The 17,006-nt window shown below is 39.2% G+C and overlaps 1 protein-coding gene across 4 annotated transcripts in view; it reads right to left on the minus strand.

Annotated features, from left to right (window-relative positions):
* AFAP1 (actin filament associated protein 1) overlaps positions 1–17,006 on the minus strand; it is a 110,737-nt gene that overhangs the window by 24,277 nt on the left and 69,454 nt on the right. For all 4 annotated transcript variants that reach the window (XM_056490134.1, XM_056490135.1, XM_056490131.1 and 1 more), the window contains exons 5-8: positions 15,923–16,134; positions 12,736–12,915; positions 3,450–3,542; positions 1,946–2,030 (exon numbers count right to left, since the gene is read on the minus strand). In XM_056490134.1, coding sequence (XP_056346109.1) covers positions 1,946–2,030; positions 3,450–3,542; positions 12,736–12,915; positions 15,923–16,134 — 570 coding nt within the window. The remainder of the gene's footprint in view (positions 1–1,945; positions 2,031–3,449; positions 3,543–12,735; positions 12,916–15,922; positions 16,135–17,006) is intronic.

The following is a 17,006-nucleotide window of genomic DNA, read 5'->3' on the forward strand; positions in this document are numbered from 1 at the left end:
GGAAGAAGCATGCCCAGAAAATAGAGAAGCAATTTGGGACTCACCATGGTATAATTTATCACATTTAGTTTAATTGTTAGCAATCATGGAACATTATTTAGAAATTGTATCTGTAGCCAAGACTGTACAAATCTGCCAGGGCTGAGGGGAAAGCAGCTCTGCAAGTGCCAACAGCTGCCCCCAGCCAATTCCAACACATCCAGCTCCAATTATCTCTTTCAAGGGAAGGGTGTTCACAGCTCACACTGTGCTCTCTAAACATGCAGCAGGCCCCTTGCTGGAGGGAGGAATCCCATCCCATCCCATCCCATCCCATCCCATCCCATCCCATCCCATCCCATCCCATCCCATCCCATCCCACACAGCAGCAGCCAAAGGCTGGCTGTGGCTACTGAAGGGCAGGTGAAAAGAATTGAAAAAAGCCAGAGACAGAAAATCTCATTTCTGTGAGACAGAAGCCCAAGGGAATCATTCCCACAGTGGAATAAGCCCATTCTAGTGTTTGTTTTTTCTGTCCTGTCTTCCTTTGACATTCCTGCAGAACTGACAGGCAGCAGAAAAAAGGCCTTCATTACTTCATCTTTTTCAGTCTAAAGAATATACTAATTGCCCAACTGCCAGTGATTTTTGTCACAAAAGCCTTTTATTCTCATTTCCTTCCCCTCAGCAAAGTAAGCAGCTGGTTAAGAGAGCAGGGGCTGGTGGTTGGTGCCAGCTGCAGATGATCACTCTCTGAAGCCTCCCTTCAACACTCCCCAGACTTTTTAAAAACACATAGCATAACTTCATCAAGGACACATCAGTCTTCTTGCAGTCATTAATGCCCATTATTTTTTCTGCTGTGTATTGGAAGTCAGTTTTCAAAAGCCACTGGTATTTTAAATGACCCTCCTCGAGGCACCTAAGCTGGGCTGCATCATCACACCTTCTGCAGGGTGCCTGAGCCACTTCTGGACATTGTGGTCAACACAGGTTTTGGGTCACAGATGATTCTCCACAGGTTTCAAAGTTTTATGAAAGCTTAATAGAAGATTTTAAAATGTTAAAAAAAAAAAAAAAAAAAAAAGTAAAAATGTACCACGACTTTCAGGAAACCACAAACCATGAAATTGCTCCATATTGTTCAGAGATCTGTATAGCCAGGAAATGCTGGAATATGAGCCAGGGAGGAGATAAGGGAAATGAGTCAAAAGGTGAGACAGTGCTGGCACCAAGGCCAGTATTGACATTGTGCTCACTGCAGCTCACGTTACCCTTCACTTGACAGCAGCAGAAAAATGCCTCATCCAAGCTACACTGCTACATGGCAAGCTAAGGCTGAGTGTATTAGATATAACTTGGCCAGAATTTCCTCTGGATTTGGGATTTACCTTTGTTAGATTATAAGGACTACAGAACATACAGCTCCAAAGTAGCATATGCAAAATTATATTCATATATACTCAAAAATTCACTGATATTGCATGACCATATATTTATTTTTTAATATAATCATATGTAGTATGATAGTTTATATATGAAGGTATCTGTGCACACACACACACACACACATATATAAAACATGTATAAAAATATGCATGATTCTTTCCATCTAGTATTTAATCATAACTTTTTTGCTTAGAAGGTTTACAACACTATTTATATTGCCACTACACAGTTACTAAAAAATCTGTTAGTGGTCGCTCAAGCTTTGAAAAATTTACTTTTGAACACAGAAAAGGCCAAATCAAAATTTCTATATTCTGTTTCCCTATACTAATTATACTGATTTTACCTGCACAATGCTTTCTGTTACTGCCAAAATTTAAGGAAGCCTTCTTGAGATAGTTCAGCTTTCAAGTTAAATTGAATCCTAATAAAACCATTCAAAAACATGACATTTTTGGAAAGATAAAAGTGATGTATTTCCCTTTGTCAAAGCACACATTACTCACACCAGACATACCTTGTTCTTTACCATTGCACACAGTAGTGATGCCATTTTCCACAGCACCTTCCCCATCTGAGCTTGGCCTCTCAAATGACAACTTCTGCAGGGGCAAAGAGATCAGCTGACACACAATGTTTGCACCTTCATAAAATCAATTGTCGTGAGTCCCTTTAAAAATATAATTACTACGAAATAAAACACACTTTCAAGCTCTCATCCACTTGGAAGAGAATTAGGAGATGGTAAAAACTTCAGTTTTAGAGGCTTTAGAAAAGCACAGAAACAATAAAATAATATATATTTGAAAATGTATTAAAAACAGTGAAATATTCATAATTTGCCATATATTTTAATGTAATTCTGGACTATAAATGTTGCAATAAAGAACTACATGGATCAGATAGGAGTAGGGTAAAAGCTGTATCTTTATAGAATGCTTCATACATGCATTTGCAATTTATCAGAAAATAGTATATTCCTACAAGGTGCTTCAGTACTTTCAATATGTGCAAAAAAGGCTTTTGAAATAAATTATTAGCACTGATTGTTCTGCAAGAGTTCTGCATGAAGTCTGGGTCCAAGTAGATAGAGCTTATGACAGCACAGCTTTGATGACCACATCACTCAGAAGTGGTGAAGCCATGCTGATTATCACAAAAAAAGAACAAATGACAAGATAAATTACACCTATTCATGGCATGCATTTTAGAAAAAAACCCTATTTTTCAACACTTGAAGTTACTTTGTCAATACTGTGCAGTATTGCAAACACAACAGCTTTTGCCTGTGAAAGCAGAAGTCTGGGCTGTCCTGGAACAGTCCCAGGATCAAAGCAAGGGAACAGCACAGGTAGAGGTGCCCTGCCACCAGAGGGGTGGCACTTGCCATTAGGACCTGGGTGAGGAAGTCTCTGTCAGTGGGATTTTTAAGCAGGGTCTGCAGAGAGATTTGCTCACATGGATGCATTAATGGAGCAGGAGCTCAAACTGGTGTTGGTAATGCACCAATCAATCACTGCAAAGCTGCTCACTTCCCAAATTCCTGCTCTCACATCCTGCTGAGTCAAGGCAGGGAGTAGCCAAGTACCACGTGTGAGTAGCCAAGTTTCTCTATTGAGACAGGAATGCTTGGAAGTGCCTGCCAAAACAGTGACCTCACCGTGCCCAGGGAGCTCTTCAAGGACTAAACTCCCCAAAATAAGAGACTTTCCCTTCAAACCCTGGTATAACCTTCATCTATTCTGCCCCAAGAGTGACAGCCCTGCTTGCTCTTTGTGCTGGGGACCAGCTCTGCATCTCAGCACACAAATCAGACCCATTAATCTGCACCCTTCTGTGGCCAAACACTGACATGGCAGAAACCTCAACTGCAGGATGTGTGCACATATCCAAACAAACCAACACAACACAGGGACTGTCTGAAACAGCAACACAAGGCAGCAGGAATTAACACCCAGTGCCTACCAGTGTCTCTTTAAGTACCATAAGGAGTTTTGCATTCACCATTTTGGTAACTTTACCTTTTCCAGCTCCACTTTGTGCACTGGAGAACCAGACAAAGGCCCATCAGAGTCTACAGCTCCTGTACAGTTGCTGCACACATCTTTGATAACCTTAGGAGACAAGGCCAAACTTATTAATTATTCATAAATACAAATCAGAGAGATTAGAAATTACATATGGATGAGAAAGGAGATGGGAAGGAGAATCACACACACATTTACTAGGTGGGCAGGTGTCAGGCAGCCTGACACTACAGCAACTTCTCTATGTTCCCTCCTGAGTCATTTCATATATGACCTGTAGGAGACATAAAGTCTAGAGGTGGAAGGTTTCAGTTTCTAGACACACTAAGCTCCAAGGCTCTCCTAAGTAAAGAAATCAAGAGCACTGCTCATTTCCATGAGCTAATTTTGCAATATGAACTCAGCTGACACCACCAAATCAATTTCATGACAACCATGAGAAAACAGGACCTGAGGTACCTCAAGCCAATAGACAAGAGTTTTGTATAATACACTACACAGATGCTCTTTTCCTTCTATCAGACAACTAATGAAGTGCTGATCAACTTAGAGTTAATACTGCACAGTGGAATTTTGTGGCATTTTTTTATCATAATTGCACATTAACTTAAGAGTTAAAGGTCAAAGTAATTGTAAACATGTTTGTAGCAAATGGAAATGGCACTTTCTGTTCCTAAAAAGTTAAAGAAAAATCTTGAACAGGGAATTTCCTGATATTTTGATGGAATCTGAAGAACTTTAAAACCTGAAATTACATAAGTGAAACAAAATACACGAGTAAAGATGTTTGATGATCCCCCTTGGTCATAACTAAGGTTTTTATCTCTTTTATCTATTTTATTTTTATGCAAGGTTTCCACCACCCCATTATCAGCCTGAAATTGCTTGTGCTGATGAGAACAGACTCGAATTTAAACTCATGCTGAGTTCCAAATGGAACAATTTTGATGTGGAAACTACTAAAAAGAAAAGGATGGCACTAAACAGTCCTTTCCCAGCACTTAAGCTGCCTTTAAGGGTGCAAGTAAAACCACTGAAATGTTTATGGGCTTACAAAGATCCTTATGCTACTCAGGAGCACATCATAAATTACAGGCATTATACTCCATAAAGGAAGGAAGAGCACCAGCCCCATTTTACAGAGGGAGAACCCAAGAACAAAAGAATGATGAAATTACTCACTCAATGACACATAAAAAATCTAAGCAAAGCTGGGAGATGAACCTATACTTTTATGTCTGAGCTAGAATCTCAGAATACTTCAGCATCCTTTCCTGACTATCTGACCTACCCTATATTTTGTTCCAGAAAAAAAACAGCATTTCATGGCACTTGCTGTTCTTTGGAACACAAAATGTAGATGTATCTGTGGCAGAGCATTTGCACCTCAGAGTTAAACAAAGCCCTGATTTCCCTAAAATCATAAGATTTTTTAATGTGTCTGTTTTTGTTTTTTGGTTTTTTCTCAATTGCTGGTCCTCAGTCTGGTGTAAATACACTGCTCTTTTCTTCCTAGAGAAATGTGACTGTACAGTTGCTGGGAACATTCATTTCTGTCTCCTGCATGACCCTGATTCAATGGCTTATGTTTTCAGCATCTGCTCACACCACACAGTTAGTTAATTTTGGCAAAGGCAGATTGTAATGGAAGTTACAGACAGAACAGAGGGAAATGATTTGGCAGCACTAACTCAGCAGTATGTGCTAAGTCATGCACTCAAGTAAATCCAGTTCTTATCATACCCCACATATTTAAGGAGAAGCTGAAGTGTTTAATTGGGTTGTAATTAAATTTTGATTTTAAAAATGACACATTGTCCAAAGGGAGTTGGTGGAAAGATCTAAAATAAATGCATATTAAAGGGTCCAACACTTCATTTGGGTTCAAAAGGTTCACTGGCAAAGACTTGCTCATCACCTTCTATATATAATATGCAATATAATTGAGTTCAAGGCACAGCACAAAACTCATTGTTCTCCACCTCACCAGGATGAAATGTCTTTAATACATAATGGTTGCCTGGATGCACTCTCTGTAATTACATTTGCAGACAGCTGCCATTAAAAATCTGGTTTTCACATGCATATAGCTTTAGCTCAAAATTTTAAGGATAAAACATTCCACCAGTACTGCCAACTTGCATAATTTCAATCAAAAGACTCAAAAGTTCTCGTCAGTTTTTTCTATATTCCATCTTCTGGAGCCATATGAAAACAAAAGATCACTATTTTCATTAAAAAGTAATTGTGAGTGAGAGTGAGGAATGGAGTACAGCAAATTTTTATCCATTGCAATAAAATGTGTAAAAATATGAATAAATGTATCTCAATAGCTCCAAAACCATAAAAGAAAGAAAAAAGGAATCCCCAAAAGTGTTATTTTTAATAAAATGGCATCATGTGGAAGGCTGCACTGAGAATACCTCATAATGGCAAATATTCCAATAATAGCTTAAGTTTTCTCACACATTAGAGGAAGGAAATAATTCTCTTTTCCTCACCACAAATGCCTTTGTTCATTAGATGTACACAAACACTGTATGATCTGCCAGGAAAATCAAACTGGGATCATAATTATTTAAAATATTTAAAATGTATGAGCAAATGTAATCAGAAAACAGAGGACCCTGTATTTCTTTGGATAGCCTCAAAAATAAATATGTTTAAAATAATCTTTTGTTATTCCATTGCAAGAATCTTAAGTACCACAATTACCATTACAATATTACTATTAGCAAACCTCAGAACCACTTTCAACTGCAGACCTGGAAAAAGCTTCTGCAATCTGAACTGTACTATTATTCCTTATTTATAGAATTATAGAATCATTTAGTTGGAAAACAGCCCAAAGATTGAGTCCAACTGGTAACCCCTGCCACACCCACCACTAAACCATGTCCCTAAGTGCCACATCTACACAGTGTTTTAAATATCTCTAGGGACTGACTCCATCACTTTCCTTGGCAGCTTGTTCCTTTCAGTGAAGGAATTTTTCCTAATATCCAATCTAAAACTCCTCTGGTGAAACCTGAGTTTTTTTCTCTCACATGTCACCTGGGAGAAGAGACCATCCCCAGCTGGGTGCAGCCTCCTTTCAGGGAGCTGCAGAGAACACAAAGGTGCCCCCTGAACCTCCTTTTCTCCAGGTTAAACAGCCCCAGCTCCCTCAGCTGCTCCTAACCAGACCTGGGCTTTAGCCCTGGAATCCCCAGGTGGATCAGGATATGTATCAGAGCTCAGCACTGAGTGCACTGACATAAGGCTCAGAGGGGAAATATTTGCAGGTAGGAAGCTGGAAAGATTCCCTGCCCTGAGCCATGGGTGAAGTCAGTGGAATTTCTGCCACATGGTGTGTCTGGAATAGTTCTCTCTTTGAAACTATCTTACTACAGAAACACTAACATTTACTATAAAAAACTTCATACCTGCATTCACCTACAAATTTCTATAATTCTTGTATCTTATTTTAAAAGACACACCAGAACTGGAGGCAAAATACTTGCCCAACATTTATTCTTTCTACATGTGAAGTCAGAAAAAGTAAAGTAGATTATTCTAGCTACTTTAAAGTTCCAAGCTCCAGATAAAAAGCACTGGCTCTGTGGTAAAACCAGCAAGGCAGCTGCCTGCCAGCCAGTCCCTACACAGAAACCAAATTCTGAGTAAAAGTACATTTGTAGATAGTTCCTTATGGCTGATCTCTTTGGCATCTGTTAAGGAATAAGACTAGAAGTTGTCCTGTGCTGGAGGAGCTTGCAGACCTCTCTCCTGGTGGATACCATGGATGAGCTCAAGCTACAGCCCCCTCACCAGAGGGATGGGATTACAGCATTTTGTAACATCTTGGGTTCTTATGGAACTCACAGGAGAAACTCACACTTTTAACATGATCAAGTTCAAGGCAGGAAGCTCACAGCCTGACTGCACGTTTGCTTTCTTTCATGTAATCAGGCCAGAAAGCCAGCCAGCCACCCACTCATCCTCCTCTGCCCACATGTTCAGCAAACACTGGAATTGCTAGAAATGGGATGGGCTGTATCCCCTGGCTCTGCCCTTCACTCTGGAAATAGGAATATGACAAAGCTGAAATCTGCTTAAGTACAACACAGCAGAGGGAAAAGGGTTTGGTTCCAGATGTAAGTCAGCATTTCCCTCTCCTGAAACACTCCTTTTTCACTGCTGGAAGAGTACTGACTTTCTGGGACTCTCTGTCATTTTGGCATGACTATCCTCATTTTCTCTCTCTTGTGGACTCTTTCATATGACATATGTTAGTGTCAATACCCTCCTCCTTAGGAAAGCAGCAAAACTCTTCTTAGTGTTTCACAGAGAAGAAATGCCCCAAGGAGTTTACCTAGAGGAAAATCTTAGGCAGGAAAGACAGATATTATTCCCACCATAGCCTACACTTTAAGTCCCAAAAAGAAACCCCCTTTACCTTCTGTACTGGAAAACATTATTCTCAGGTATCCCTTAGTCTGGAAAGATTAATCTTTCTGCCTTACTGCCATTTGTCTGAGCAAAGTGATGATGAGATTCTGGCAGACAAGCAGTCAGTAAGCCTGTCCTTAGTGCCTGTGCATCCCCTTAGAAATAATTTTCTGACTTAACCAAGACAAGCCCTGTATAATTTCTCCTGCATTATTGCCATGAAGCCCATTGGCACAGATGGCCATGGATGAGGCAGAGCCCAGGGAGGAGGCACTCCCCAGAGGCTGGGAGTGACAGGAGGCACTGCTGCTCCCAGGGCAGAGGTGCCAGGAGAGCTGCATCCCCATCCTGGGTACTGTGGAGATCACTTCTCACTTTAGGCTGAGTCTGAGCTAGGTGTGATTTAAATGATTTTCCATCCAAAGCTGTGAGTAGGAAACAGGAGGAATAGTATCTAATGGTCAAAGTCCCAGCCCTCCTGGGTTCTGCTCTGACTGTGACAGATAGCATTTGTGATTTTAGCCAGAAAAAGTTATCACTGAGAACACAGTAGGATGTTTGTGGTTCTGTATTCATGGGTGGTTTGGCTGGGTTTTTTTAACTTACATATACATCTGGTTCTTTTAAATAATGTATTGTTTTCCATGTTGCTGGTCACACACACAGACCCTGGCTCACAGCCAGACTGGGATGCTCTGGCTCTGCCCACTGGCAGAGTCCTGCAGACTGGACAGAACTCCCATGTGCAGCTTGGTCCATCACCTCTGCAGGTGAGGTCCTGAATAGCTCCTATGCAATCTCACTGACCTTGCTGTGTCTTGAACCAGGTATTTTAAACCATCTGTTTGAGACAACAGGGGAGGTTTAATTCAGTTTACACAGCCTTCACTGCTGGTGGTGATGGGCAGTGGAGAAAGAACCTGGCCTGACTGTCTTGGGTCAGAGTACATTTTTTAAGTTTCTTACAAATTAACAAACACAGCATGGAAATCACTAGTACCAAGTATGCATCCCCAAAACCTTTTTTTAGTCAGTTTTAAGGCTTGGCCATCCAGCACTTGACTCTACTCAGCTACAAAATGGAGATAATAACCTCTTTGGGGAGCACTACATAAGCCAAGAAAGCAATGCCTGAAGTGTTGAAGATCTCTAGCTGGAAATTCCCATAGAAAGCAAAAACAGACACACAATGTTTACAGTTAGAAGCTCAATTTTATGCTGATATAAACTGGCTAAAGAACAGCTCTGTCAATAGTTTACTCTTCAGGAAAACTGTCCACATAAAGACTGGAGGCCAGAAGTTATTTGACTCCCTTCACCAAGTTCAGGGCAGTGAAAAAAAGAGATGTTTTCACAGACTTCCATAAGAGACAACACGCAGTTAATCAGAGAGAAAAACTGGGTAGGTGAACCAGCTAAACAGCCCTACAAGGAATGCTGCAGGGCCTTTGAATCACTGCATAAAGTCCCAGCCATGATTTTATTCTCTCTTCAGGGCAAAACATCCCCCTTATTACCACAAGTTCAGAACTGACTGAGCATTGTCAGAATGACAGATGAAGAAATGTCTCCCTATGGCTGGAAGATTCACTGCTCAATTACAGACCCTCAGCTGAAGAAATTGCTGCACAGTGGCAGAGCACCATAAAATGAAGAGAAGTTAAAAAAGGGTGCCTAATGTTAGGGAAAAATGAAAATCAAGGCCAGTACTCCAGGAATGATAGATTACATGTCATGCATGATAAATCAGAAGCACATTTTTGCAGGAGGAATGTTAGGTGGAAGAGAAGGCCTTGGGACCAGTCACTGTGACCATTTCCTTCTTCTACCAGCCTTCTACAGCAAGTTACCTCAACCTAATTTCTTTGGCACCCATGTATTTTTAATATTGATGCAGTTTTCTGTGGCTTAGTCTGAGAGTTCTGCACACAGACCACATTCATCTGTGAAGCCCCTGAACAAGCATCTTCTTGTAAGGTCACAGTCTTACTAGTCCTTTTATTTCTAATGCAGCATTTCCCAGGGATGCTGACCAATAAATGCAGTTTTACCAGTCTCTTGGATGTGCTGAGACAAACAGGAAAATTTAAGAGCTCAATTGACCACAAAAGGGTGCACAGATGCATGTATACTCAAGCACACATGGAAAAAGATCAATTTTGGGTCAGAGTGTGTAACTGCACACATTTTTTATGTACATTTTTGTGGGAACATTTCAGGACTCAAGTCTGGAAAATTCCACCACTTTTTGTTGCCCACCATATTACTGAGATGATCTCAGCTCTAGCCTGAATTTAGCTTTGCTCCTTCCTCTGAAATCTTGACAGGCTCTTTGGTGACATCAGCTATCTGTTTTCATCAAGCAGTTGTTAGCTGGTAAATCTGAAACTCCCTTTGTGGTTTCCAGTCTAGACTTCAATTTGCACCATGTTTATCAGCTGGTGCTTTCTTGGTGTCATCTTTACAAAAAAAAGGTCTAAAATATTTTGCATCGATTAAGAATTTGTCTTCCAATAGGTATCTTTCCTTTAATAAATATATTCTGTACTGATTACATACATGAATTGGAAAAAAATAATTTGGTTTAGCTTTCAAAGGACAATCTGGCCTCCAAAAACATTTTGAGCCTTTTAGGATCAAGTGTAAAGCTTTAATGTGATATTTAACATTTAAATTCATGAGAACCCATTGCTCCAGGGTGATAACCTGCCTCAAGTGGCACATACTGATGCAGTATCTTTGACCTAAAAGTATCTTTGCTCTAAAAATGTGGTTGCAGATTCTTTCTCATTGGCAGTCCCTGGATCTGCCCATTTTATTAAGCACAGAAATCACATGTAAGGGATAGAGCACTGGGAATGACCCTGGCCCTCTGACTGACAGGCTGGGAAAGCTAAAATCTCCCAAGATGAAGCAGTGACCTCTTTCACTGTGAAAGAATGTCCTACACAAAGCCACACATGATTTTCAGAAGCTAATTCTGAGTAAGGCTTGAATGATCAAAACATAATTGCTTACATAATAAAAAAGAGCCTTAAATTTTGGTGCATTTTAACAAATACAGAAAGCAAGGCTTATTTTATTTCTCCAAAGACCATACTTCTTTTGGAAAACATTGGAGGTGTTGCAAGAGCTGCCCAGATAATTTCTGGGATAGGCAATTTGTACTGCAGGAGTAAAGAGCTGAAGCAGCACTGAGGACTTGGAAGTGAGTACAGCAACTCTGCCATGCACTTGAAGGATTTCATTATTAGAGAGCTTTGCAGCACAAAGGAGCTAAATAAAGTGCTGTCAGACTGCCTCCAAATGCTCTGCAGACACACAGAATACAACTGTGTGAACATGCAACTGCACAAAATCCCTCCTTTTTTCTCATTTTGAAGCAGCAGGAGTGCATCTGGGGTATGGAAAAATCTGGTACTGCCTGTGTGGGGATGCTTTATACACAATTTAAAAAATAAATCAATTTTTATGAAAGAAAGTCTGATAGATGCCAATGGATTCAGTGTTACTAAACCCGAATTTAGAACAACACAGGAAATCAGGGTGCAGTTACTATGATCTAATTACAGCAGAATTCCCTTGGAAGGGAACATGACTGATGAACTTCTTTTCATTCCAATCAGTGGTTTTGAAATGCTAGCTGAACTAGTGGGACACTTACATGGCTTTAAAACTTAGAACAAGATACTGATGTTAGGAGAAGCCTATCAAATACATGGCTGGGATTAGTTGCCATTAAAATGACAATAGAGAAAGCATTTTCTAAGCCAGGATACAAAGTCAGTCAAAACCAAACACACATAAACCACAAACCCCCAAAAGGTATATTGCAAAATAGGAAATTACAGATTAATTTTCCATTTAGTACATTAGCCCACAGCAGAATTTATACTGCTTAAGCTGCATTTTATGTCTCCCTCTTCTGCTGAAAAATTATCTGCCATCAGGAAATTCCTATGTGTTTAATTCAATTGTATTTGGAAAAATACAATTTATTCTTAGAAAAATAAGTACCATATAAGGCTAGAGCAGAGCACAGCATGGAGAATGCCTGATGAGTCTGATGCATTCAGACTTACACATGTATTTAAAAGGCTGGATTTCAAGGTCTTAAAACAGTTGCTACTGCAACTGCAGTGATAGTTTCCCACACTACTTCACTGACCTCCACCTTTGAGACTGGCAAAGTCCAACATAAATACTGGTAATCTGGTTAGGATCTGTAACTGCAGCCCTTGCCTTGGGATTTTCCATGTTTGCAGACATTGAACAGAGAGGAATAGATGACAAAGTCATGTTTTCTCACAAGTCTGCATTCCCAGGACAAACCATAACAGATGATATGTTGCTAAACCAGAATTAGGAAACCTGAATGGCCTTCAGGAAGCTGAAGGACTTATCTCCTTCCAGAGCAATTCAAACAAGTATCTCCTCAGAGAATCTTCCTTTTAAAAAGGTGACACCATGCCAAAAATAATATGGGTGCCAGCTGCCTCCACCTGAGGGAATTTGAACCTTCCACTCACCACCAGTGTGCCCTAAGCACCAAATCTTTCTGAAAAGAACTGGAGAAGAAGATGGAAGGGAATTTGCTACTTCTCCTCTCTGTGCCAGATTATTGTGCTATTAGTAGTGAAAACCATCACAGCAGCAGCACTGGGTTAACCCTGAGGAATTACTTCAAGGCCTGAACTTAAAGTCTGCATTTCTGCAGTCCCAAGTTAGATGGGATTTAAGTGGTCTGGATTTGGGTGGAAGCTGCTGTCTGTGTCTCAGTTTGTAACAGCAACTGAGCAATGTGAGCACTTAGTGGGTAGAAAAAGTCCTGGTCAGAAACCCCCCTTACCTTTAGCCACTGTTCTGCCTGCTCTTTGCTCTGCACTGCCAGAACCAGGGCATCTGCTCCTTGGTGAGAGATCTTCAGCTCATGCTTCTTCTTTTTGCTGTCTTTGGGAATATAGGTGATACTGCAGTCATTCAGGAGCAGCTCCATCTGGGGCTGCTGGTCCTTGGAGCTTTTGTAACACTAAATAAACATAAGGGAAGTTCCAGAGTTAGACATTACCTTTCTGAACCTTGGGGGAAAGCTCTTATTATTAAGAAATGATATAATTTTAATTCATAAAATTTTGAATAAATTTTACACATCCCTTTACCACATACCATAGAGTTCAGCCAGAGCAAGCTCATCAACTCTGTAAAGCAAAATTACTTCCAGACTGACAGTAATAGATGTCTTTTATTGCAGGACAGGTACAACATATGGAGAGCATTAAGTGACTCAACCTTGACCTTGCTCAGGTAGGAAGAGGGTGATTTAGGATATCTGTTCACATGCAGCAGCAGAATAAACTTGTAACTTAAAAATTTTAAAGCCCAGATGTTTACCTTGCCCTCCAGTGACATACCAGCATATGAAGGCAAATCTACATCAGTGCCTAGACACTGCAATTCCAAAGATGCCTTACTCAACTGTTCATTTTCTTGAGATAAGTTTTAAAAAAAATCATAGAAAGTGGGTAAAATCACACTTTTTCAGTTAATACAGTCAAATATTCCCTGCACAAATTTCCATGTTACTTCATTCTGTAAGCTCCTGGCTACAATGATGTACTTACATTCTTTCCCCTCATTGGTAAATGCTGTCAATGAGCAGCCATTCCATGCTGGCTCACTGATGACCTGTTCTCTGCTGGAACTGGTGATCTGAAGACAGAGATCACCTCTTTACATCACTTGTCCTACAGACCCAGCCTCCATTCCCACCTTCCAGCACATCAGTACAGCTGAGGCTCCCAAAGCTGCAGCAGTGCCAGACTGCAGAACAATGTTTAACTCTCTATATGAATGTCCAGCTATTTTATATACTTGTGTAAACTGGGCTTTCACTCACTCAAATAAGCACTAAGGCTAAAAAGACATCTGATAATAAAAGAGTCTCTGACAATCAATAAGACTAACTAGTATCTGCATACAAAGAATAGATGAGCATTTATATGAATAAAGAAAAACACATGAACTTCTGCATGTCTGCAGCAGTACTCATGCCAGGATGCAATTGTCAGGAAGACAGTAGCTGATAAAATTATATTATAAACATTACAAGTTAGGCTAGCAAATACAGCCAACTCTAAACCAGCCTCTGTAGATCACTGACAAGGTTTCCCTCTCCAAATTCCATTGTACTAAAGTTTCTGAAATTTGTTCACACATTTTAAATTTTCAACATCTAAAAAACACTAAATTTTCAAGCTATGAAATCTTGAAAATAGACATTGTTACTCATTTTAAGAACCAATAAACAGCCTGTAATTCCTTTTATATTAACCTAAATATTTTATTTATAATTATACATTGCTAAAACTGAAGTATGTATATATTAAAATACTTCAGGTGAAAAATGAGTCCCTAATGGATTTTAAGTGAAAAGCAATTTCCTACTAAAAGTTATTTCTAATGCCTAATTCTAATTAAAACATTTTTGTTTTATGATGACAGCTGCATTTATGACACAAGCAATTACTAATCCCCAAGAACACATATTTGTTTTACTTGCATATCTCATAAGTTAACTGTCCAAGTCCTCCTTCAAACAATAAACCAATCTTGTGTAACTTGGTCGTTAGACTCCTATTGTGATTTTTATTTTCTTAATCCCCATTATAGAATTACTGAAAGACAATCCCAGTAAGGAAAAAAAAAAGCTTTTTGGACCACACATGTGGGTAAAGGAAATGAAAATATAAAAAATAACTTATTTTTATATGGAACAATGAATGTAATTGTAGAACAAATGCTGTATGACTTCAGGGAAAAATCTGTTTCTCTGTCTCTTTTTTTCTTTCTTCAAGTTGTTATCAGATGGTTCTGAACATTGATATGATACTGATATATGGGGGAAAAAATGTCCATAATGGATAATGGCATTATAAGAATAGAATAAAAGCTGCATCAAAAAGAACTTTTTTTTTTTTTTTCAACATTTAAATACAGCAGGATACAAAAATGAAAGCTACTGCAAACTAGCAAATTCATTCCAACTGTATTTTCAGAAATCTCTTACCTCCATTTCATACTGTGCTATTTTCTATACTGCCATGAGCACAAATGTACCTGGAGAGTGAACACACCTAAACTACATTGCACCATTGTAGGACAGAGAGGTTCTACAGAAAATGTTCTGTGACCTGTTAACCAGCTTTTAACATTTGAGATATTGCAGTAATTGTTAGTTATGCAATTAGGGACAATGGTTGGAAGCATCATATAGGAAGGCAGGAACACCAGTGACCCCAACTTATTGATTAATATAAGCATTAGCTTGCTCATAAGGACACATAGGAAGTGTTTCCCCCCATTAAGGTCTCTTTTCAGAAAACAAAAATACATTTATGAGCGGATAATTCACGGAATCTTTCACTGGTGGCTCCAATCAGAAAGAAGCACAACCAGATTTGCTTAAGGAATAAATACATCCACTTGTTTCTATCCCTTTTATAATGCAGCTGTGCATCATGTGAATACTGCACCATAATTACTGCAGAACAGATGGCAAAGGTTTAGTTTAAAGTGTATACATTACCACAGCATATGCTGCCAAGTGAATTCTCAGCCCAACAAGGGACTTTTTCTCCAGCAGTCTGATCCAACAGTTCACACACACACAGAGCTCCCTATGAGGTTTTTTGTCCGCAGGGAATGAAAGATTGGATTTACAGTTTCAGCAACTTTTTTTTTTTTCCAAATTAAATATTTTAGAAGATAATGGGCCAGACATTTTTTCCAGTACCAGAGAACTGCTGGGGTTCAAGCTTAAGTGAAATAAAAATCAAAGTTCTAAGTAGCTAAATAATACACTTAAAATTTCAGTTCTTTTCTGCTTCCTGGGTAAATCATGACTGAACTCTTTGGTAAGGTTACTGCAGACTTGGCCACAGTTTGCAGAACATATTCCAAAAATCAGATTCCTGTAAAAATAAATACATCATCTAAAAGGTACAAAGAAAATACAGCTAGCTAAAAATAAGAGTTACCAGTAGTTTGTTTTCTTTGATAACACACAGTAGTTTGGTCCATTGCCCAAATCGTTTTTTTCTAAGAAGGAAGGCACAGATTTTGGCATCCTTCACCAGATCCATAGAGGCTTCCTCAGAAGGCCACTGATGTCTCATTTTCTTCCCCTTTCCATCCTCCTCCTCTTCATCGTAGGATTCATAAGAGCTGCTCATGGCATCTGAGTCATAATCTTAAAAAAAGTGTAAAAGTGTTAGGTTAAAACACTTAGCCATGAAGTATATTAAAATAACAGAAAACCTCAAGACTTTTCATTGTAAGTGAAAGCTTTTGAAAATCAGCCATGAACAAGTTATTGTTTCAGTGCTCAGTAACATCAATGCATTAATTAAACTAAATTAAAGATACTTTGCCAATATGAAACTTTGTAGAAGACCCATACAGACACCTTGTGAATTTTAATAAAACAATAAGCTGGGAATACATAGCTAGAGTTTCAGGTAGTGTTTCATTATTTTTGAAGAATTATGTGACAAACAGCTTCATTTTTTGCAGTTTCTGAAGAGAAACATCTTCATCTTGCTTTAGTACATCACATCAAGAAACAAACACCCCATATGGAGAAGAATACTTTATGGGGCAGTATCAACCCACCATAATATTTCATATAATTCCCAAATACAGCCCCTGTACTGCTACAATTAGCATTCAACAGACAGTGCTGTCCCCTGAACTACAGATTCTGAATGGAGGTAAAAGAATTGTGCAAAAACCTTTTGTTCTGTGCTTAGCCTCAGCTGCTTAATCCTTCTCCAAGTCTGGTAGAAGTCTGATAGAATGGCAAGCTTCCATTTTAATTAAATCATTTTTCTTCAGGCCTTTCATTTTCAACAATGCAGGCAGACCTAGCAGTACCCTCAACTAGCAAACAATTTTGCCATTATCACAGATCCCTCTCTCCCACATACTTACTTGGTTATGTGGGTATAAATACATAAAGCCCTTCAGGTAACACCAGAAAGCCTGTTATCCACTGGCACATGCCCACATGGAGGAACACTGACTGGAATATTTTTAAATGATGAAATTTCATCTAAATATTTA

The sequence above is a fragment of the Oenanthe melanoleuca genome, chromosome 4 (genome assembly GCF_029582105.1).
Source record: "Oenanthe melanoleuca isolate GR-GAL-2019-014 chromosome 4, OMel1.0, whole genome shotgun sequence".
Taxonomy (NCBI): domain Eukaryota; kingdom Metazoa; phylum Chordata; class Aves; order Passeriformes; family Muscicapidae; genus Oenanthe; species Oenanthe melanoleuca.